Genomic DNA, 24630 nt, shown 5'->3' on the forward strand with positions numbered 1-24630 from the left:
AAAGCACTTTATGAGAGTGTACAATAAGAAATAGAGAAGAGAAATCATGATTATACATCCAAAGCGAATAAAAGGCGTAACTAGGTTGTCTTCGAACCTAGTGATTAGGTTTGAGTTCATATGCATAATGAGAGATTTCAAGCTCATAGGAAATCAAAGTTACAACCATGAGGAGATGGACCATTTCAAATCTTTGAGAGAATCAATGACAATGCTTACAAAGTTGATTTGTCATGTGAGTATGATGTTAGTGATACTTTTAATATTTTTGATCTTTTTTTGTTTAATATAAGTGATGATTTGAAGTTGAATTATTTTGAGGAAAAAAGGGATGATACGGACTAGCTTACTAACACAAAAATCCATTGGAGGTGCTAATTAGGTCAATCACAATGTTAAGAGCCAAGAAGTTAAATAAGGCATTGAATGGGAATGTTCAACATATTTGGTCTAAGGTTGACTTCAAGGAGGCTACAACACATATAGGTCAGCTAATAATTAACTTAATCCAAGTATAAAAAAAGGCTCAATTCTTCCACAACATGGGTTTTTGGTTGACATTATAATGGTAGCCTTGTTTGAATAATTTATCTTAACATTATAAAGAGATTTTGGAAGAATATTTTAGGAGTTTCTATATTTTATAAGAAAACTAATGAGCATGAGCTATTACAAAGATTTTGATGCTTATTTAGGACGTTAAAGTCAGTTTTCGGCTGATTTTTTTTCTTCTAATGCATAGTTTTACATTAACAAATATAATCTTTAACATGACCTTTAAATTGAGCTAGAAATTTACTAGAAATTTATAGATGTATTGTTTTATATATGATAAGATTTCAGGTCAATCGAACATCATAAAGTTCTTAAAATAAGGTCTAAAAGATACTATACAAAATTTGTATTAGTTTCCTAGTTGATTTATGATTGATTTGACTTATCAAAGAACAATTATCTTCGTAAAGTCTTTCTTATACTTTTTGTTCGTAAATTGGTATTTGTTGGGTTGGGGTTCATTCCAATAGTGTTGGCGTTTTGGTTTAGGTGATGAATAACCTTTTTATGATGGTTGCAAGTATTTAGGATAAAATTAAATTGCATTACAAGTATAAAATTTTATACGATAAGGCATGAGTTGCAAAACAGAAGGTGTTTGAACATCTTTTTTATTCACACAAGTCGTTTGAAATGTTGCTAAGATTATTATTGATAAGAAAAGAATCAAATCATGGAAAGGTTGTTGAGTGGAATCATAAAGGAAATCTTTAGGATAGCTCAATGGTTTTTAGAAGAGTTTTTTTGTCATTTGAACTTTCCATTAAAGGTTTCAAGTATTGTAAACTACTTATTAGTATTGAAGACATATATTATGGGTGATATGATGGTAATTTATTGATTACAATTACTTTTAATGCAAATAATGGGATATTCCTTTAGCTTTTGCATTGGTTGAAGAGTAAAATAATTACAACTAGATATAGCTTTTAGTTTGCATGTAGCGATACATTACTGGTGAAAAATCCAACATCTGTATAATATCAAACATTCATATAGGCATTAAAGAGTGGTAAAAATATGGTATAAGCCTTTAGGATACCATCGCTATTATGCTCGATATTTGTTAACAACTTTAATCATTAATAGAAAGACTTATTTATAAAGAAATATTTTATGAAGATGTGTTATGAACCTTTAAAGCGTAAGTTTGATATGTGGTTTTTGAGAATGTTCAAGTTGAACCCAACATATCAAGAATGACTTAAGTAAGAACAAAAAAAAAAACAAGCATTTTCTTATAATGGTGGTCAACAATATAACAATATGACAACCAATCTATCATAATCATTTAATCATGTTTTAAAAGGCGCCCGTTCAATTCCTGTTTCAACTATAGTTTAATTTATATTTTACAGGCGAATGGTTATTAGGCCAGACAAAGAGATCAAGCATTTGATTTCATTCAACGTGGAATAGTGTGACCTTTAGTTATACAAGTTGAATTGAAATTAGCAAGAATAGATTAAAAGATCACAATGCAATGCTATTCAATACCGAATAATAGCTTTTCCAAGTTAACACCCCTATTAAAGTAGGTGTTATAAAGAAAGTCAGGAAGATAGTCAAATTGAATAATAGAAGTTGCACTTGTGGTAAATGACAAATAGTCCATCAACCACGTTTATAAGTTATTGATGATCATTACATTGTTTAGAGCTACAGATCAACATAAAGCTTGACATTCTATTCATTACTTGACGAGCTAGAATGAAATGATTACATTGGACCTTGAGTACAAGCAGGCCCATCTAAATGGAAACTTAGGCATGATCGATGAATGTTCACTCGTTTGTATAATGAGATAGATGCAAAGGAGGGGTATGCATATTACAAATATGGCATATGTAGTAAGACAAGCCATAATAAAAAAAAAACATATCATGTTCATCAATGTATGTTTGTCAATACATTTATAATGCATTTTTTTATTGCTATAAATCCATTATTTTTAATTTGCTTTGTTTATTATTATTTTTGTTTATAATATTATACTTATAAAAAATTATATTATATAGGTACACTTACATAGAATATTGCACACTCAAGAACATGGATCTTTTTCTCATTGAGAGAATCCATATTTAGAGGCTAACTTTCTCGATATGTATGATTCATTTGTTAGAGAGGTGGGGTTATAGTACATGCTTACCAACCCTATTAAAACTCCTATCCTATGATTACAGAATAAACACAGATAAGAATATATATTTATCATCATTGTAAGTATATTTAACTTGTTATATAACATGATTATTAACTTTAATTAACACTTTCATTACTTTACATTCAATGTACTTTTATTTTAAATTACCTATGAATATGACATGATGTATTGCAAGATGAGGGTAAGATATACCATCGAACATATAAGCAGATGAAATTTCATGATTAGGTTAAGACATTTGTGTTTAAGGCAGGGCATTTATGAAAGATTTCTTTTTTTTATTGCATCTAAATAAGAAATTATACAATTTTAAGAAAATCTCAGTTTAGTTTCCCCTGTCTGAGACTCAACTCAAAATCTTCTCCCACAATAAATACCAGCATAACACAATCATAATTTCAAACAACATTATGTTCATCCAACCAATGTGCATAGGCAACCTTTAGTGTGCCACCCAACAATTATAATTATTTACCCTATTAACACACAACAAGGTTTGCATTACTTTACACACACAATGACATCAAGAACAATTAATAATCCATCATTATACTTGTTTACAATTTCGTAATATTAAAATTTATCATACACATCAACTTTAATTATATAACTTTAAGATGATAAAGTACAAAATCCTTTCAAATGATGAAATGCTCATAAAAGTTTGAATTACAATCTCAAGATTGTGATGATTGTGGAAATATACATGTAATACATGGAAAAATATAGAGAGATAAGGTAAGCATAACTGCATTCATTACTATTGATATTTTTATTATAACTTTTGAAATAAACACAACATCATTTCAAGCATATTAAATCTATGCCAGGTTTTTGATTTATTGTATTCCTTTTCATCATTTGGTCAACTACCATTTGCTTTATCAAACACATTGGACTATCACTGCTATGAATCCTAAGAAAAATCTCATCAATTATGCGTTCAATTATTCATTTCAAATAATCAAGACTTGGGCTTTGAATTAATTGTATTCCTTTATTTATTTCAATACTCCTCGCTTGTGGTATTATATCATGAATGCACTCATTAATCTAATCTAATTATCATGACTTATGCTTTAAGCAAACCTTATCTATTAATCCATTACAATGCTCTTAGTTCATGCTTTAAATCTAATTAAGGATTAATTATCCCATACCATACATATAGCCCATGCTTTAATTAAAATTTGGATTTATTGATCCCATTTAATACCCTTAAATTCATGCTTTAATTCGGCTTTTTAATTCATTAAATCCATTTTCTTAGTGCGTGTTTGGCGTTGCGGCCGCGTTTACATAAAAACATCGTTTTCATGTGTTTGGTAAAGGTATAAAAGCACATTACTATTTGTGGGACCCATGAACATCTGTGGTTCAACCACAAGACAGCCAGAAGCAACTTTAAGTTGCCTTTTATGTTGAGTTGCAAACTGTGTTTATAAACACAGTAAACAGAGGCGCAGAAGAAGAAGAACAGAAATAAAGCACAACAGAGCACGGTGAAGAGTAAGCTATAAACACAGTAAACAGAGGCGCTGAAGAAGAAGAACAGAAATAGAGCACAACATAGCACAGTGGAGAGCAGCTCCCTCAGCTCACCACCGACCTCCGCCGTGATGGAACAACCACTATTCTTCCTCTTCCCCTTCCCCTTCTCCTTCTCCTTCATCTTTTGCATGCTCCACTGTTCACGTTGCATGTGAATAGTGGAGAGCAGCTCACCACTAGCCTCCGCCGTTTCCACCACCAGCCACTGCTCTTCCTCTTTCCTTTCTCCTTTTCTTTCTCCTTCTCCTTCTTTTTCTACATTCTCTATTGTTCACGTTGCATGTGAACAGTGGAGAGCAACTCACCACCGGCCTCCGTCGTTTCTACCACCGGCCTCCGTCGTTTCTTCCACCAGCCACTGCTCTTCCTTTTCCCCTTCCCCTTCCCCTTCTCCTTCATCTTTTGCATTCTCCAATGTTCGAGGAAGAAGAATAAAAAAAGAGCACAGTGGAGAGCAACTCCCTCAGCTCACCATCAGCCTCTACCGTTTCCACCGCCAGCCACTACTCTTTCTATTCCCTTTCTCCTTCTCCTTCGTCTTCTGCATGCTCTACTATTCACATGAATAGTGGAGAGCGTGTCCACTGCTCATGGCCGGACCCGGTCCAGCCCAAACCTAAATGCCCGGTGTTTGGGTCTAACCCAGTAAAATAAAAAAATCCAAAATATTTTCTTAAATACTGTGTTTTATTTGAAAAACTAGGGTTAAAAATTATTCATTGACACTACATAATTATATTAGAAGGAGATCGAATTATGACGTAGCATTTGCAGAATTTGATCGCAATCCTAATTTTATTTCTAATGATATTTTACCTGATGTTGTTGCACACTCAAGAAGCCATGGAAACTGTAGTCCTTGTCGGGTGGATTCCGTACGTGATGGAATTGCAAATAGTTTAATGGAACAATAAAAAATACTTTATATAAAGTATTATTTATTTCATGATGTAATAGCAGTAGTTAAATGTACAATATTTCAATTAAAAACCATCAATATTAATATACGTCTTTTTTAGTTATTTTATAGCCTCAATTTGAAAAGCATTCTTAACCAAACACTTTAAACTATTTTTTGTTCAACCTCAATTTCAACCACAGTTTTAACCAAACATATATTTTTCCAAACCAATCTCAACTAAAAGTACTTTTTATAAAATAATTTTTTTCAAACCACAATCATAATAGTTACCACAATACCAAACACACTCTTATTCATGGCTTATGCTTTAAGTAACCATATTTATTTACACAATCTCATACTTTTCACTTGGCCTTTAATATAATTATGAGATTCACTAATCTCCTTTGAAAGATATTAGCTCTTTCTTGGATTTATCTATGTACATAGACATGATTTAATACCATTTACTCATATTATACCTTTCCCTCTTTCTTCTTCTTTTTTTTTACTTCCATGATCGTGGGTCATAATTTAAAAAAAGAAGAAGAAGAAAAATATCCCTTTAAAGATAAATATCCCTCGTTTATAAGGCTACCTTAATTCTTTTAAAAACAAATAGCTCTCGCTTATGCGACCGACTAGTTCTTTTTTAACATGAATAACCCCTGATCATACAACCGATTTAATTCTTTTCATATAACTTTCTCTAATTCATTTCATATATATACAAAAATTCTAGGAATGACATTTCCATAATTAAAAAAGATGAGGTGATAGGAACCTTTGTTGCTCTGGTAGTATGTGCTTCCACAACTGTTGATCCAACCTCAATTATCCTTTTTGGAGCTCCTGTGGAATATGCTCATTCTATTTCAGGTTTTGCTTTTAATATTCCTTAAAACTCATGTAGTGATTTAGTCTTTCTTTCCAAATTATAATGAGCATAACATATCAACCCCCTTAAGTTTTCTTAAAGTTAAATTCACAATTTAGTTTTTTTCTTTTCTAACTAGTAATTAATCATCATCAATTCCTCTTTTTTTTTTATCTTGATTTATGTAAGAGAATGTATCTCTTATCTAGCACATAACCTTCATCTATCATGTGCCCAAGCAACTCTATTAAAACTTCATATAGGATCTTAGCTCTCTAGGGAAATTTAAGTGGCTGGTGATGTTATTTAACCTAAAGAATGTCGGTGTTATGTACTATAGAGCCATGGATCTAATTCTTCATGATATGATTAATCATAATATAGAGGTGTACATTAATGATATCATGGTTAAATCAATGTCTCAAGCCAATCATTTGAGTGAGTTATATTATGAATTTAAATGTATGAGGTTACATAATCTCAAGATAAATTTATTGAAATATGCCTTATGTGTATGAGAAATAAGCTTTTTAGGATTTCTGGTATATTAACATGGAGAAAAGATGGATAAAAATTAAAAAAAAATCCATCATAAAAGCATAACCTCCATAAAATAAAAATGAATTAGAATGCTTTATTGGCAAAATTAATTTATTTATAAGGCTCATATCGAACATCATATGAAATATTAAGTTATTTACTAAGCTCTTGAAAATAAATAGCACATATGAGTTTCAAGAGACTAAAAAGAAATTAAGTTGCTTTCGAAGATATAAAAACGTATCTAGCTAAACCTTAAGAATTGTCCCCATCAAAACTTGAAAAGCCTTTAAGGTTATACATCTCAACTCTATAAGGATAAATTGATAATATGTTAGCACAAATGAGTGAAGTAGGTTGTCTATCATCTCAATCATGTTTTCATAGATGTTGAAGAATGTTATGGTTCAATAAAAAGCTTTATATATCTTTATAGTTTGCTTGTGTAAAGCTTTATTGGTACATCTTCCTAGTAGATAAGTATGTAAATTGTAAGACATTTGATAAAGTACACATTATCTAGACCTTTCTTATCAAGTTATATTGGAAATTAGACTTTAGCATTGTTTGAGTTTAATTTGCATTACATACTATAAAGAGTAGTTAAATGTTAAACTTTAGTTGATTTCTTAATTGATCACCCTTGTCTTAATATTGACCATGAATTAGAATAAGACATTGGTATTATGATGAATGAGTCTGTTCCATGATAGTTATGGTGCGATAGATCAAAAACTAAGAATAAGGTAAGTACAGGGGTGGTAATAATTTCCCTAATAGTTCATAAGATTACCTTAGCATTTTGGCTTGATTTTCTTTTCACTAATAATCAAATTGACTATGTGATGTAGGAGATTTTTTCCCTAACATACAACCTTATATTAATGGGTATAACGTTTGACCCTACTGCTAAATCAAGTTAAGGTTCTGCTAAAAGATTTTAAAGGCCTTGTTTCATATAGGGTTAAAATTTCATAGATATCTGATATCATTTGAGATTTTCTAGTTATTTTTGGACTATTTTTCCTATTTAGTTTTTAATTATTTTATTAGTTTTCTAAATTTATTTAGGACATTTTTTCTAGTATATAAGTTGCGTATAATAGTTGTAATATTGAGTCTTAAGTAGAGAAAATATTGAATAATAAAATTTTGAATTAGAGTTTTTGTGTGGTTATCTTATTTGAAAAAAATCTTGTGTTGCTTGTGCTTGTTATCTTTTCTTAAGTTATTTCCATTGTTTTAGTTAGTATTAGAGTCAAATAATTCCTGGTATTTAGATGTTGTATGTCATTGAATAACCATGACTAAAAGGGTTAGTCATAAAACAAGATGAGCTCGTGTATGAGGGGTTAAGGAAGTTATCCATTAAAAAAGAGATGTTCAAAAACTAGTGATATAAAACATACATAGATAAACTACAAAATTAATCACTCAACTAGCAATGATAAACTTGCAGAGCCAAGTTAAAAAATTATAATTTCAATTAAAAAAGATGGAGAAGAGAAAACTAGAGGATCATGATAAGAGTGATTATGAATCCATGGCTAGTTTTAAGAACTTCTTTTAGAGGCATAAGCAAATGAGATAGCTTTTTGATTGGGATAAGTATCATGATATTTTAGTGATCTTGTTTATAATGAAATAGATGTAGATTGATATTCTCCATAAATTTATGATATTTATTTTGATGATGATTATATTGATAATAATAACATAAACAATGATAGTAATGACAACAATGATGTCATCAATAATATCCTTATTAATAAGTTAGAGGTGATTTTTTATGAAGCATATTGTGAACAATATTCCTTATATATGCTAAGGAGAATTCTAGAATCAATGGGTTAAAGTTGATGTTCTGGACTTCAAATAAAAGTTATGAAACAGATGTTCAAAAGTTCTTTGTGTGAAAAAACCAGCTCACATCTTGTTGGTGAAGATACAAAAATTATAGGGAAAAGGTTGTTTGATCTTTATAGTATTACATTTCTAGTTAAGTTAGAGTTTGAGAAGGCTGCTGCAAAGTTATTGTATATGATCTTCAACGTAACACTAAGATTGGTTATATTGCTAGGAAGGATAAACATGTTATTAGCAAGTATGATGTTTATAACAAAAAAGATGAGCATATCAAAGGTTGAAAACTTTTGATTGGATAACTATGAAATCAGGGAAAAAGTCATTTGAACTCAAGGACAAGTTCTTTCTAACCTAAAGAGATTGATGTAGGAGATTTTTTCCCTAACTTGTAGCCTTATCTTAACAAGTGTAACTTACAATTGGACTATTCGATCGGGTTAAAGTTCTACTAAAAGATTCTAGATGCCTTAATTTATATAGAGTTAAAATTCCTTAACTATTTGATTTAAAAAAAAGCCTAAGTCTCAGAAGTTACTATTTGAGATTTGTCATTTATTTGTATTTGGTTTATGATTCTTTTTTCTATTTAATTTAGAAATCTTTTATTATATTTCTAGCTTTGTTTAGGATTTTTTTATATAGTATATAAGCAAACTAAAAAAACATAATAATGAGTTTTGATTAGAGAAAATACTAAGTGATAAAATTTTGAATTAGATTTGTTATGGGGTGACTTTTTTCGGTATAATTCATATTACATTTACTTGCTATCTTTTTTATATTCCTTCCATCTATTTTAGTTGGTATTAGAGCTTAATAACTATTTATAGTTAGTTGTTATATGTTGTTGAATAACCAAACCACCATTCAACTTAAAACATTCACCCTCCTATACTAAAGCAACAAAAAAACAAAACCAAACCTCCCCTTTACCCAACACTACTAAAACTCCCCTTGTTATAACCTCAAAAACCTAACCAAAACACCATTATTCAATCACTCAACAACTTTAAAAAAACAAAAATACTAAAAAATCAAACATCAAGTCTCGCTAACTTCATGAATTATATTCAAATCACATGCTAATTCAACAAATTAACACAAACCCAAGCACAAATCATGAATTAATGTTCAATTAGCAATCATAATTCTAAGAAAATAAACTTAAAATCCACCATAACATGATCAAGTCATTTCAAAATCAAAACACACATCAAACCAAATAAATGTCCAAACAATCTAGTATTATACATGATAATAAGCATTTTGTACTAAATTTCACAGCATTATAGCATTTTTTCCAAAAAATATTTTGAGATTATGAATCAACCGTTCAAGGTGTTTAGCATGTCCAATAACTATTAGAATCAAGACGAGAGGATCACTGAAATAGTGGTGGAGCATGTATTCATGCACCACCACTACTAGTGGTGCATGGGTTCACGTGCCACTACAAGTGAAACCAAGAAATATGTGGATTTGAAACTTCTTCTTCTTCTTTTTCTTCCTGTAATAGTTGTGAGGGATACCACCACCTGCAAAACCAAGAAAAACTCACAATAATGCTTTGATTCTCTCTTTTTTTTTTTTTATCTATAGATTTACTTTTCTCTTTCTCTATCGATCTTCTCCTTTTCTTCTTCATAGGTGGCTACCGTTGCTACTACCACAAGTTGTAGAGGAAGTGGCTAGAGGTGTCAAGTTGGGCTACTGTGGGTTAGGTAAGGAGCAACTACTATTTGGAGAAGATCACGACTACTAATTTAACATAGTTGGTTGCTATTGCTCTTGTTGTTATGATGGTAGTCTACTGCCACTTGTGGTGGGGAAAAGAAAGGAACTAATTTGGGCTTTGCTACTGTTGTCCGTGACTGCAACTTTTGGTCTAAGAAGGTGATAGGCAAGAAAGTTGCTTCAGAGGAACACCACTATTATGGTGGCTGTGGCTAGGTCAGCTGAGAAAGGGGTAGTGTGGCTTTCAACTGGAAGAATAGTTATCGTTGGAGGGGACAGTCGTGGGTACGAGGCTATTCATAATGGTGAAGAAGAGAGTTGCTCACGGTGCCTTGTTATTGGTTTTCATGAGAAGAGGTGGTTGTTGTGGTGGCGAAAGAAAACGAGACAAATGTAATGGCCATGTCTACTGATAATGATGATAGTAAAGTCATGGTCATGCCTTGAGAGCCTTTTAGTCTAGTTTCTTTAAGGTTTTGGACTTGTGGATTTTTAGAAAAAAAAGACAGTGGGAGGGAGATATAGGTTGCTGTAAGGGTTTGTTTTTTGCGAGGTTTCACTGGGTCCCTCAGAGTGGAGTTTGTTGGATTTTTTATGGCTAGTGGCTGTTTGTGGGAAAAAATGGGAGAGGGACCAATGATAGAGAAGTTATGAACTTGATGTGTGAGGGAGCTACTGGGGTTGAAAATGGTGGCTTTGGGTGTATTGGAATGATAGTGGTGCTGAGCTATCATAGTGGAGCTGGAGGATGGCTAGTGGTGTGCTGTTAAAAGAGTTAATTATTTTGGTTTTTGAGGATGAAAGAGAAAACATTTTGTTTTATTTGAATATGTGTACTAGAGAGTGGGGAGGTTATGGGTTAATGATTTTTTAGGAGAGAGAGAGAGAGAGAAATTATGTGTGTGAGTTTTTTTTTATGTGCTATAACTAATTCTTTTTTTTTCTGGGTTAATGCCTCTCTTCTTTTTTTTTTTTAATGTGAGAAAATAATTTGTTTTTTCTTTTTAATTGCTTGGTTTCCAAGCAAATTCGGTGACAAAGCGAATCAAAATCATTATGGTCTTTTATTTTCTTTCTTTACATTTTGGTCCTCTTATATATATATATATATATTAAATGACAATGTCAACATCGACTCGATAAGAAAAATAGATAATGACTTTAAAACGGGTGTGCTAAAAGTTAAACGTGTTGAAATTGTTTTTTGAAATTTAAATGTTTTTGAAAAGATGCTGAAAATATTGTCAAAAATATATTTTTAAAATTTTTAAAATAAAAAAATCCGGTTATTACAACATCAACACACTTAATAGCCAGTTTTTTTTTAAGGAAAAGGCAAGAAGATGAAAATATTGTTCTAAACAGTGTTTTCACTAATTGTTTACTTTGTATGAGGATACAAAGAGTATGTTTGACAGTATAGTAGCGGTTGCTTTTCAAATAATTTTTCGTGCTGAAATGCATGTCAATGATGATTTTTAGTTTTAAAAAATTATTTTTAATATTAATACATTAAAATAATTCAAAATATATAAATTATATTAAATTTTAATTAAAAAATTAAATTTTTTAAAAACACAATTTTCATCGTATTTCCAAATATTTTTAGAGAGTAAAATAATGGCAAGGAATGAGGAAGCTCGCCGCTTGCCATTGAAAATGACAAAATTAGTAAGCATATGGAAGTTTTGATCCCATTTGAATATGCATATCCAAATTCCTTTTCCAAATGAATGAAAGCTATCACACTATCCCATAAATACTAATTTCTCGGCCATTAGCACCAGCCGTTGGATCCTCATCCCAAAAACCAGAGGGTGGGTTCCACACACGCATATCATCCCGTGTAAAAATCATAATGATGGCACATCCTAACATCATGATCCCGCGCAACTCCAGATCACGCCCAAGAGAAATTGTTCTATCTAGACAAGACAAATTCGCTTTCAATCAGAAAAATAATAAAATAAATTTCCAAATGGAGACTCTCCAAGGAAGGAACACGAGCGCACTACACCACACTACACACCCCTGCAAACATTAGCTATTTTTATTTAAATAAAGAAATTCAATGCAACAGGCCTGCTGGGAGTTGCTGAGTGACCTAACTTAAGGTTTCCAGTTTCCACGACGGTTAGGGTTTTATATGGCGGCGGCGGCGGCGGCGACGGCGACGGCGACGAATCCACAGTCACTACAGGCGCGTCCGTACGAGGACCACCGAACGCGAGCTTCGATACAGATCGACGACGACGACGGAGAGTATGAAGACGCTGATGGTATGGATGGCATGAAAGAGGCAGCAACAGTAGCGCAAGTGAATTCAGGGGTGAGCGTGGCAGAGCACCACCGTGGAGTACGAGTAGGAGTTGGTGATGGTGTGGTTACGACTTCTAGGACTAGTGAGCTCACTCTCTCTTTTGAAGGAGAAGTTTACGTTTTCCCTGCTGTTACCCCTGAAAAGGTCTCTCCTTGTTTTGTTCTCCATGATTTTAACTTCAAAAATGGGAATTTTGTATGCATATGATGCTTATGTGCGTATTTGTTAATTTTTTGCACGGAATCCTATATGTGTGCAAATTAGCATATAGGAAATTAGCATCGTACTTTGGAAATTAACAAATACGCACAAAATTTGTAAAAATTTATGTTCTTTTCAACTTCATATACTTTGGAAATTAGCATCGTACTTTGATGCTTTCAATTTTGAGCAACGCCATATTTGTGCATTGATACTCGAATGTAGATGCTTTCAGTTCTTAGGGAAACTACTGCATGTGCTATGTATATTGTTTCTGTGGTTTTTTTGGGAACTGCGGAAGCAACAATTGCATCTTCGGTTATTGCATTGGATACATGTTTGTTTGCTACATCTACTTATTTGGAAAAATGTAATTAAATGCAATAATTTGTTTTTGTTCCTTTCATCTTTCCATCTGTTTTCCACAATTGCTCTGTAGTTGTCTGTCTGGATATGTTTCCTTTAAAAGAATGAAATTATTGTTTTGATTGTCAGGTGCAAGCAGTACTCTTGCTTCTGGGAGGAAGAGATATGCCCACTGCAGTACCTACTATTGAAGTGCCATATGATCAAAATAATAGGGTAATACTGAGTTTTTGGGTTATCAAGAGCAATGCCATTGCTTCCTGAGCTTACATTTCATGCATTCTCTAGGGAGTGGTCGACAACCCAAAGTTCTCAAATCTTTCACGAAGAATAGCCTCACTTGTTAGATTCCGTGAAAAACGAAAGGAGAGATGTTTTGACAAGAAAATAAGATACACTGTGCGTAAAGAGGTTGCACAGAGGTACTGCCAACTAAATCTTTAACTTCAAATTTGGCCCCTTTTAAAAATGTTTTTCATGCTGCTTGATTATGTTATGTTTCTGGAAAATAATGAACTAGGTTGCTAGGATCAGTGATTTTTCTTTGCAACAAAACAAGATGATTTTCTTGTTTTATTTCCTTTTTATGTATTTGCTTGGGTGATAGCTACGGAGAGTTAAAACCTTTTTTAGTTCAACGAATGGAGGCAGCTGAATGTGCTGTGGTCATTGCTGGTTTTTTTTCCTTTAAAAATTCTGCTAATTGTGCTCATCTATGTTTGGTGGTTATTGGAACTAGGCAGAGCATTCTGTATGTATTGGGGATGCTTGTCACAGAAAGAGAAGTACTTTGATGTGAGGGGTGGAGATAATTAGTTAAGCTAGATAATTAAACCTTTTCCCAGGCATCCTTTAAGATTGTCTGGTAATATCATTGAAAGTATTTTGGTATTAACAGTGTGTCACTCTCCTCTTTGTTGTCCTGCCAGAATGCACCGCAAGAATGGGCAATTTGCATCCTTAAAAGAAAGCCCAGGTGGTTCAAGTTGGGACTCCAGTCAGAGTTGCCTTCAGGATGTCATACCTCGTCCAGAAACTGTGTGAGTTGGTTAAAAACATAATCTGGATTTGACAGTTCCACTCAGTTCCACTATTTAAAAATATTTATGACAATGATGTGCTTTTGCAATGCGTTTTAGTGTCAGGAGATGTCAGCACTGTGGTGTTAGTGAAAATAATACTCCTGCAATGCGTCGTGGACCAGCTGGACCCAGGACTTTGTGTAACGCGTGTGGCCTTATGTGGGCAAATAAGGTTTTTTTTTTTGCTTTAAAATGCATGTTAACTGCAGCTGTTGGAGTCATAGAGTTAAACAGTCAATTATCAATCAGATGAGTTGTATCTGTTTACAAGTGTTTCTAAATGGCAAAAATAAACTCTTTGTTTCTGATGTCTTCAAAGTTTATTCAGAAAGGTAATAAGTTTGTGCTCTGTTCTTACCCATTCTTTAACATGTTCAGCTATGCAAATCTGTCCAGTGCGCTGGTGAAAGTCCTTTAGAAAAATAATATCATTTCACATGCTCGATATAAACACTTGTTCATTTATATGCCCTTTTTGATATGAAAAAAAGATGAAGAAAACATGAAAAGATGATTTTGTTTAGTCATTGGATACTTTTTTTGCAAAAATTTGATATCTGTACTAACTGTTTGACTTGCTAATTCTCATGCTGCATTTTAGGAACAATTCACATTTCATTTCTCATAATGGTCCAGGGATAACACTTGATGAGTAATCTTATCATCCAATCTTCTGTTGCACTTGATTGCATAGCTAATGAAAAATTAAAGGACGAAAAGGTGGTTTTTCTTCTTGGTTTATTGGGAGGCTGAAGAAGGCTTGGACTACAATGCAAGGTCTGAACATTTTAGTCCCTAAATCCACATCCCATCCCACCTAGGATTTGAACATTTGAAGTCACTGTTGTGGCCAGGACAAAATGTGATAAATTTATGTGCAAGCATATAATTAAGTTGTGCAAAACCAACAAACCATGTGAATGTTCAAAATTAAACATGTTAAGGCAGGCAATGGTCTTATAGTTTTCTTTCCTTTTCTTTTCTTTTTTTTTCCAATCCTGTAGGGTTGTGAATAGAAGTGCACCTATTTTGGATATTGGATATTGCAAGCTGTTTGTTAGGCAGCAGTTTCCAGATATGCTTCAGATTGAGCTTCTCTGTGGTTTCTAATGTTATTAATCATTTTGGATTTCTACTTGAAGTGACTTCTACATTTCCCTTGTTGAACATGCAGGGATCATTGAGGGATCTCAGTAAAGGAGGAAGGAATCTTCCAATGGGCCAAATTGAACCTGTATGTACAATGAGTAATAGCTGTTTTTCTATTTTTATTTTTATTTTTTTTATGAACTGCTGCTTTAAAAATGTGCTGCTCTCTTACAAGCTTGGATTTGACTTTGCCAATGATGAGTTCCTATTTTATCCTGTCACTGCTTTATCCTTTATTACATATACATGGGATAGTTCTATGCGATGCCTTTGATTTTTGCTCTTATCTATTGATTTCTGAATCCGGCACTGAAATTTTACACTGTAGTCTCATTCTAATTTGAACATTTATAGTGGTGGTAATAGCATTGACACTGTTACTATCATTGGTTTGACTGGTTTAACCTTTGATCTTGATGAGATTTGCAGGGAACACCAATTGATGTCAAGCCTTCCATTATGGAAGGGGAATTCTCTGGTAACCAGGATGAGCATGTACTGTCTCATCTTACCATAGCTATTATGTCGTTGATAACTTGACTGCATGTTTCATCTTTCTAAGTTGATCTATGGGGCATGCAGGGAACTGCTAAAAATCTTCCCAAGGCAGTTAATGAAGGATTCAACAATCGTTCTATCAATCCAGATGAAGTATGCTTCCAATCCCAGCCTTAACATGCAAGTAAATGAATCTGTTGGTTGTTCAGAATCATTTATTGCTTGATTTTGGAGCAAAAACTGTATAGTTCCTGTCTTTTCTAGCTTCAGTAATTTTGCAATGGATGGAAGCAGTTTGTTTTTTTATTGTGGCATTGATTTCTTTTCTACTCGGTGTTGTTTTCTGTGTGTGCGCCTTATGTTTCTGGATTTTTATCAAAAGCCGTATCAGAATGTCTTCTGTTTATGTCATCTGATTTATTTTTCCTACCCAATTGGGTCATCTGTACATCACTCGGTGCAGGTTTTGCAAGAAGCTGATCAAGATCTTACAAATACTTTGCCAATGGGAGCTGTCCATTCTTCTGGAGATGATGATGAGCAGGTATAATACCTAAATGAAAATCAATTGATAGCACATTACATGATTGCTAAGTGCTGGTGTCCTCTGTGGTATGTGCCTTGACTTCCCTGTTGGTGTACTAACAGTGCATTTTCTATCTGTTAGCCTTTTGGGCAAGCCTCTTACCCTTGAGAAAGAGTTCTTGTCAGATGTAAGGGGAAATTTGGAAGTCAAGATACAGGAAGCCAGGGATGGCAGTAGCATTTATGTGCAATTGCACATAGTTAAAGAGTTGTTTCTTGAACAGAACACAAAACAAAGTTCATGGAGTACACTAGTATGTTCATGTGCTATTAAGCAACTAAGAGTTATCTTCAAAATGTCAAATCTAATGAAGTTTTTTTTTTAATCATTACATCACAATATGACCAATTTCTTTACCTTGTTTATTATAAGGCATAGGTATTTTTTTTTTTGGATAAATTATGATAAGGTATTATTCACTTAATCAATGATTTCGGATGACATGTTGGGAAATAAGAGGCTTTCATGACAAAGTTTTGGGATTTGCAGGAACCACTGGTTGAGCTCGCTAATCCTTCAGATACAGAACTTGACATTCCTGCTAATTTTGAGTAGAAGGTGACGGTTTGCTCTTGTCCATTAATGTTGGAGAGACTTGGATAGGAGATGGGTGCTAGCATTTTGATCCCTCTTACCGTGATGTGATGCTACATGGACGGAAAGTTACTTATATCTCTCATGAAGGGTGTAATTAGCAAATTGTGAATTGTAACTATAAACAGGCATGTCATTGGTTCGCAACTGCAGCTTTGATTTCATGGCAGGAGATGTGATTACTACTGTCTATATGGGGCAACGCTTCTTGTGGATATTAGTTCTGGATCCATTAGGACACACCTGAGTGCGTTTACTACTGTCTATATGTGATTTAGGCTGTTATAAAATTGCAATGTACTTGTTAATCATTCTTAACACTGGTCCAAATGGCTAAAATAAGTATGTTTCTGGTATTCTGATATTTCAATACATGGGTTTGCCCAAGCGACAAGGGTGGTAGAAATGCTAATGTTTTTTTTTTTTTTTTCCCTTCCCTTGGGCACCCGACGTTTTGTGAATAGCGAAGGTAAATTTGGCATGGACCATGAGTTGTGTCTGCATCCAGAGGAGAACTTTCCGACTGTGTTGTGTAATGGAATTGTTTTCTTGAAGCAAAATCGACCTGAAGTGTACAGCTCGGAAACGATCAATGTACAGAGACTGGTGATGATGAACAAGATATGTTATTGTTTAATCAATTATCGAGCTTCGGTGCAATCAAAACATGATTGCGAAATGTTATTTTCATTGATTTTCTAGCATGGAGCATTCATGTAAATTTCGTGCAATGCCCCACCAGTCAAGCTCTGAAATAAAGATTACCAACAGCTCCTCACTTGCATAATACACCAGTCAAGATGCATGGAAAGTTTCTCAGGTGCCCTGCGCTTGCTTACACGTACAAAAGAGATGAACGGTCAATCATGTACCTCTTTAATGTTGATATCACTTTCATTATAGAGGTAAAGCTCCTTCATGCTAGATAGCATTGGATAGAATCAAACTGCAGCCTTGCAAAATAGATAGGTTATTGACTCATGAGATTAGAGGCCGTAAAGTTATCTCAGTGCATATTCATTACCTGCATTCCCGTGACAGACTTCTACACGCTTCTTAACTCGTGAGAACAGTCTCCTCCAAGTCCCTGTAAACTCGACACACTGAAATGTATCAATCAGCAGCTCAAGTTCATGCAGATTAAATCTTGAGCTTTCATGAGTAAGCTGCAGCTAAACCTACACCAGAGTAATATGAAACACATTACTGTACAACAAATCAGTACCACACAACATAATTGATGATCATTTCACACAGTAAACCAACCTGGCTTATCTTAATGTTGTTATATTCCATTACTTCTCGAGGTCGAGATCTTTTCTCTTCATTTGTTTTCCCAACCTTTTTCTCCTCCTGAGATGACCGGCTAGACTTCACAAGCTTGGACTCTCTTTTAACTTACTTTCAGATGATTCATCTGGTTGCTCAATAGAATCAAATGGCTCGCTTTTTGAGGAAGAAATGCTGGATGAGTGGGCCTGTATGACAAGTACAGTGGCAACAGACTCTGCAACCATCTCATCCCATGTTCTGCCAAGAGAAGATGAAGTTCTCCTTAACCCAGGGGCTGAATTGCCAATCACTTTGGATGGGACATCAGACTCTTTTGTTGCATGAATGCATGAAGAAGAAGCTTCATGTCTTTTCAAATTACGACTGATAAAGAGCCTACGCAGACTATTGTTGGGTATACGACCAAAGTCCCACATTGGCTAGAAATGAGGAGGATCATGGGTATATAAGGATGAACAAATATCTCCATTGATATGAGGCCTTTTGGGTATAGCCCAAAAGCAAATCCATGAGGGCTCAGGCTCAAAGTGGACAATATCATACCAATGTGGACATAGGTGGTGTCCATAGTCCCAACAAGTGGTATCAGAGCCAGGCCCCTGGAGTTAGCCATGATGGATGAATCTTCAGAATGCCGAACAAAAGGTGGTGGGCCCCCAATCACGATGTAATCCATGGATCAGCTCTATTGGATAGGCGGTGTGCTCCCTTCATGGACGTGTCCTGATCCCAACACAGTGAAGAGGAGTTGACCTAGAAAGAGCAAACTCTCAAGTCAGGTAGTGCTCTCCGGATGCTTCATGGACGTGTCCTGACCCTAACACGGTGAAGTAGAGAATGAAGAATCCTGGTTGGTTGAGAGTGGACGGATGAATGATCAGTTTGAGGGGAGACTCGGTAGTCCTTTGTTCGAGGGGAGGATTGTTGGGTATACGACCAAAGTCCCACATTGGCTAGAAATGGGGAGGATCATGGGTATATAAGGATGGACAAATATCTCCATTGATATGAGGCCTTTTGGGTATAGCCCAAGAGCAAATCCATGAGAGCTCAGGCCCAAAGTAGACAATATCATACCAATGTGGAGATAGGTGATGTCCATAGTCCCAACAAGAAATTCTTAGGTTGGTTGCCATTAATGTGCAACAACCATTGACAATTGCAGCAGCCACCATTGTCAAAGAAGATGGTTGCAATGGTGGGTTGTTGGTGGCAGCCAACAACCATTGTCTAATGTCAAAGTTTGGTAAGTTTGGCAGCCACCATTATTGACAAAAGAACAAGTGGAGTAGCACCATGAAATGCCTATAAATAGAGGCATTATGTGAGAGCAAAATGTGAGAGTTGTGAGAGTGAGGGAAAACGTGAAGTGAAGAGAAAGAGGAGCTGCTGCCATGGGCAACAGCCCTGCTACCATATGCAGCAGAGTGTGTGAGCTGGAAGTTGAGTGATCCTCCTCCATGCTCTCCCGTGGATGTAGGCGATTTGCCGAACCACGTAAAATATTGTGTCAGTGTGCTTAAACCTTCTATGAGCAAATATCAATACACCACCGGTCCGCGCATGGAGTGCCGGAATTCCCTAACAACTACTAACAGCAATCTGAATCAGAAATTAACTGACAAGTCCAAGCATACGCCACAAAGTCCATTCCTAATCTACAGTGTAAAAGAAACAATCATCAAAACTACTGTTTCGAGCTATCAGAGCCAACCACAAACAGATGGGGAAAGATGAAAAGATAAAGAAGGGAACGAAAAAAGCAAGACATAAAAGAAAAACTGGTAAATCGAATGCAACTCATAATTTCAAATACAAGACAGCGTGTTGAGACAGGACCTAAAAGGAAACCAAAGAAAAAATGCAAATAAAATAAAAAAATCTTCACTTGGGAGCCATACAAAGAGGAGATTGGTCAACACATCCAGCATAACCTGAAACTGGCGGGATGTCATTGTTGCCATTATGTTATGAGAATTGAACGTAAGCTCTTACAGAGGCTTGACCTGTAGTAAAATAATTGGAAGGTAAGCATATCGTTCAAAACACAGAATTCAACTTGATAAAACAATCAGCATTTAAAAGATTAATTTCAGAGGATTCCAAAGGATAAGCAATAGTGCACACAACCAAAGCATTGTGTACTGATAAGCGAGGCAATATAAACTATCCTATAGCATAAAATTGTTGTTTTACCTTCAAGTCTGGAGTACCGCCTTTGGGTCTTGTGTACCGAAAGTACATATCGCAAGGCATGAACACTCTTTCAAGTAGAGCACCAATGCGTTTTACTTTTGAAGAGCTTCTACGAATTTTGGAAGCCACTGCAGTCCAGCCCCTGGATCAACATCAGTTGGTGCAACATGAGCCTGTACATGCTCCAACATTACGGAGAACTCCATGCACTTCCATGTCATTTCAGGTACATGTTCAGCAATAGTGCACACAACCAAAGCATTGTGTACTGATAAGCGAGGCAATATAAACTATCCTATAGCATAAAATTGTTGTTTTACCTTCAAGTCTGGAGTACCGCCTTTGGGTCTTGTGTACCGAAAGTACATATCGCAAGGCATGAACACTCTTTCAAGTAGAGCACCAATGCGTTTTACTTTTGGAGAGCTTCTACGAATTTTGGAAGCCACTGCAGTCCAGCCCCTGGATCAACATCAGTTGGTGCAACATGAGCCTGTACATGCTCCAACATTACGGAGAACTCCATGCACTTCCATGTCATTTCAGGTACATGTTCAGGAATTTGGACGTTTCCATTAACCAGTGCTTGTTCAATAATCTCGTATCCAACATGAAGAATAGAATTAAATGATCGAGCTAATACAAAACCAGAAATGACAGCAAGCAAGAATCTACCCTGCCGGAAGAAAATGACCCGAAGCACGAGTACCATTTGTTAGATGTTTCAATAGACAAACATAATACGAAGGGAGTTGGAAAACCCCGAATATGAACATTTTCTGGAGCAAGTATATTACATTTTAAAGATTTAGATGAAAAAAAAGAGGTTTTTTTTTCATTGATAATTATGCTGAGAACATACAGCACAAGCTTATTAGGGCTAATTTAGGGTCTAGATCCCTAACTTTTAGCTAACATAATATTCGTAATAATTAAGAGATTGTTTCCTATTTGTAGGATTCTGGTCACCACCAGTAATTATAGAGATTATTTTCTATTTGTGATCAACACAAGAATTCGTAGAATCTAGGGATTCTGTTTTCACAACACTCCCTCTCAAGCTGGCTTGAAAATATCCTCCATGCCCAGCTTGCTCACTAGCCTATCAAAGTGGTTATTCGGTAGTCCTTTGCTGAGACATACAACCTCTTGTTCTGCAGTAGGTAGATAGGATATGCAAATCTGTCCACTTTCTAGTATTTCCTTGATGAAGTGTTTGTTGATTTCGATATGTTTAGTTCTATCATATAGAACTGGATTGTGTGCAATTGCAATCGCAGGATCGGAGTACAATTTTAGAGGTTGAGGTGTTGATACATTTAGGTCCTTAAGAAGTCTTTCCACCTACAATATTTCACAAATTCCTAGCGCTGCTGCTGCTCTGAACTCGGCTTCAGCATTGCTTCTAGCAACAACGCCTTGCATTTTGCTTCTCCAAGTGACTAAATTTCCACCCACAAACACACAATAGTGTTAAGTTGATCTCCCATCGGTGATGCTTCTTGCCTAATCTACGTCAATGTAGACTTTTCTATCTGAAACTGTCCTTTGTTAGCAAATAACAACCCCCTTCCTCAGTTGGGAAACTAGATTCACGTTGCAAATTATACAGGTATATAGACAAAGATAATGTAGGATGACCTGGTCTGTTACTTTTTGATTAGGAGACTAAGCTTATTTGAGCCTATCTTATTGTTCATTTGATTTGATAGACTAAACTCAATAGTAAGATGTTTTAGAGTTTTACTATTTATATGTTTTCCTATCATTTTGTGAGACAATTTGATGATTAATTAAAAATATTGTAGGTTTTGCATATCTAAAATCTCCATTCTTCTCTTCCTTTACTTTATTCTTTCTCTAAAAACTTATTTCTTTAATGCTTTAAGTTTTTTGTTCATTGTTCCGCATCAAATTTGGTATCAAAGCTATGGTTTTAATTGTTCTTACAATTAAACGATCTACATGTTTATACTTAATCCTAACCCTAGATCCGGTTTGATCTAAGAAAAGAAAAGAACGTCCTACTGTTTTGATTACAAAAAAAGAAGAAGATATTATTCATTGTTCATCATCAAAACTCAATCGTCGGAAATTTTGCATCAACGTCAATTACAGCCAAGACATCACATCAATCCATAGGTACACGTCGATTTACTGCCTTTAACACCCCGCAACGCTGCATCCATAATAGGTCGCCCACACCAGCAATAGTAGATCTTCGTTGATAGCGGCGCCTCAACCAATTTCATCTTCTCCATTAATAACAGCAGATCGGTCACTCGCCAACATTTCACACCAGCAAACTCTCACAGTGCCTCCACAACAGATTCATCAGTGACAACAGCCATTTGTCGTGCCTGAGCTCGCTAGTAGTAGAACCGACCAGCGGCAACCATCACCTTCAGTGACAGACTGCAATCGTCCTCGCCTTCAGCAGTCACATCACGCTGCCATCAACAACAACAAGGAAAATCAGCAAAGAGATTGCAGCACAAAAGACATTTGAGGTAGAATTAATTAACCCTGCCACATCACCTGCCATCTCAGCTCTCTAGAGCCACGTCAACATAGGCAAACATGTCATCAAGCCATCATATGAGCAAATTCCACCACGTAATCCTATAATGTCGCGTCAGCTGCCACATCATCTGGTCATAAATTCTTTTATCCATTGAATATCATTATTCTTGGTATGCTTTTGCACTTGTTAACCAAGATTTAGCATTAATATTATTCTTTGTGCTTGCCTATAAATCAATTACATCGTCCGCCTTGCAAATTGAATTACCTTAATTTTAGGCTTGTTTATTGACATTGAATATTCGGTCCTCTTAATTAATTATGGAGCTTGGTTAAATTTGTGGAAAAACTGAAACATTGTGTTTGGATTACTTGTTTGCATTTAGAGGACTTACGTTGCTTACTTGTGAATTTTCTTGGTTTAATATGTCATTACTTAGTCTCTATGATAAATAAAATAATTAAATATTAGTTGTAATTTTATTTTTCATTTTTACTTGCAGGTGTTGTTTGTGATCTCAGTCACAGTCTTGAGATCAGTTTTTGCATGCATTTACGTAGTAGTCGTCTAGTACACAATCTAGAAGTCATAGCTACCATGAACCCAAACTCTAGTAATGCTCTTAAAGATACTCAAAAGCAATTACAACTTAAGTGAACAAAAATGAACATGTCCAATCAAATGACAATATTTTTGGAAGGGTGGAGTCCATAGAAACTTTGCAAGTAAGATAGTCTAGTGAGAGTGAACATTCTAATGACAACCATAGGAATCCTCAAAGACCAGCTCCTCGTAGGAATCGCCAACATAACCACCACCAAGGTCACAATGACTTTGACGACCCTAACAATAGTGAGCGTTCCAATGATTACTGTCAAAGACCAGCTCACTCTAGGAACCGTCAACATAACCGTAATTAAGGTCATTATGACTATGAAGACCCTGGTGAGCGAATCATGAGGCATATCAAAGTAGAAGCCCCAACTTTTAAAGGTCAACTTGACCTGTGGATCTTTGATAGATGGATCCGTGACATGATTCAATTCTTTGACTGATATAATTTATCTGAGAATAGGAAGGTAAGATTCACAAAAATGAAACTTAGTGGAACCACTCAGCTCTATCGGGAAAGTGTAGGAGAATCTTTGGTTAGGAGAGGTCAACCCCCTATTACGGATTCGGTTGAAATGAAAATTAAGTTACAAGAAAAGTACTTACCTCATTCTTATAGGGGAAATCTCTTAGACTAGTGGAATAACTTGAGGCAAAGAGGTAAGCCTACTAATGAAAATGTCACATCATTTGACGAGTATAGGATGAAGTGTGCAGTTAGGGAAGATGAAGCAATGACCTTAAGTAGATTTTGAAAAGGCTTAAACGATGACCTTAGAAAAGAGGTTGTGCTTAGAGGTGTGTCCACCCTTAATGAAGCTTATCCATAATACAAAATTATGAGTTGGTCATAAAAAGCCAGTGGACGAGATGTCAGGACATTCATATTACTCCTTCTAGGTTCCAACCTGGTAATAATAATTTTATATTGGGTGCCCCACCCCGTAAACCCAATCCTTTGATTTCCTAGATACCTAGAGAAGACAAGGGTAAGGGTATTTTTAAGGAATCATCTAAG

General features: G+C 35.0%; 1 protein-coding gene and 1 pseudogene across 3 annotated transcripts; one reads left to right on the forward strand and one right to left on the reverse strand.

Moving 5' to 3' along the window:
- The first annotated feature begins 12132 nt into the window (after positions 1-12132).
- On the forward strand, positions 12133-17343 carry LOC133695185 (GATA transcription factor 24-like). Of its 3 annotated transcripts, none has more exons than XR_009842390.1 (10): positions 12133-12655; positions 13208-13294; positions 13367-13500; positions 14008-14118; positions 14218-14332; positions 15335-15394; positions 15739-15804; positions 15892-15991; positions 16271-16351; positions 16883-16901. XR_009842390.1 is itself a non-coding variant. In XM_062117049.1 (10 exons), the coding sequence occupies exons 1-10, from the start codon at positions 12338-12340 to the stop codon at positions 16946-16948; spliced, it is 1107 nt and encodes a 368-aa protein (XP_061973033.1). In that variant the 5' UTR covers positions 12134-12337; the 3' UTR covers positions 16949-17343. The 3 variants fall into 3 exon arrangements, 2 of the variants coding, with proteins under 2 accessions (XP_061973034.1, XP_061973033.1); XM_062117049.1 differs by having other exon boundaries at positions 12134-12655; positions 15892-15960; positions 16883-17343; XM_062117050.1 differs by lacking the exon at positions 16883-16901 and having other exon boundaries at positions 15892-15987.
- Positions 17344-17685: 342 nt separating this feature from the next.
- The window catches only part of LOC133694395 (protein SABRE-like), a 45389-nt pseudogene continuing 38444 nt past the window's right edge, over positions 17686-24630 (reverse strand).

This window comes from Populus nigra, chromosome 5, assembly GCF_951802175.1.
Source record: "Populus nigra chromosome 5, ddPopNigr1.1, whole genome shotgun sequence".
NCBI classification, from domain to species: domain Eukaryota; kingdom Viridiplantae; phylum Streptophyta; class Magnoliopsida; order Malpighiales; family Salicaceae; genus Populus; species Populus nigra.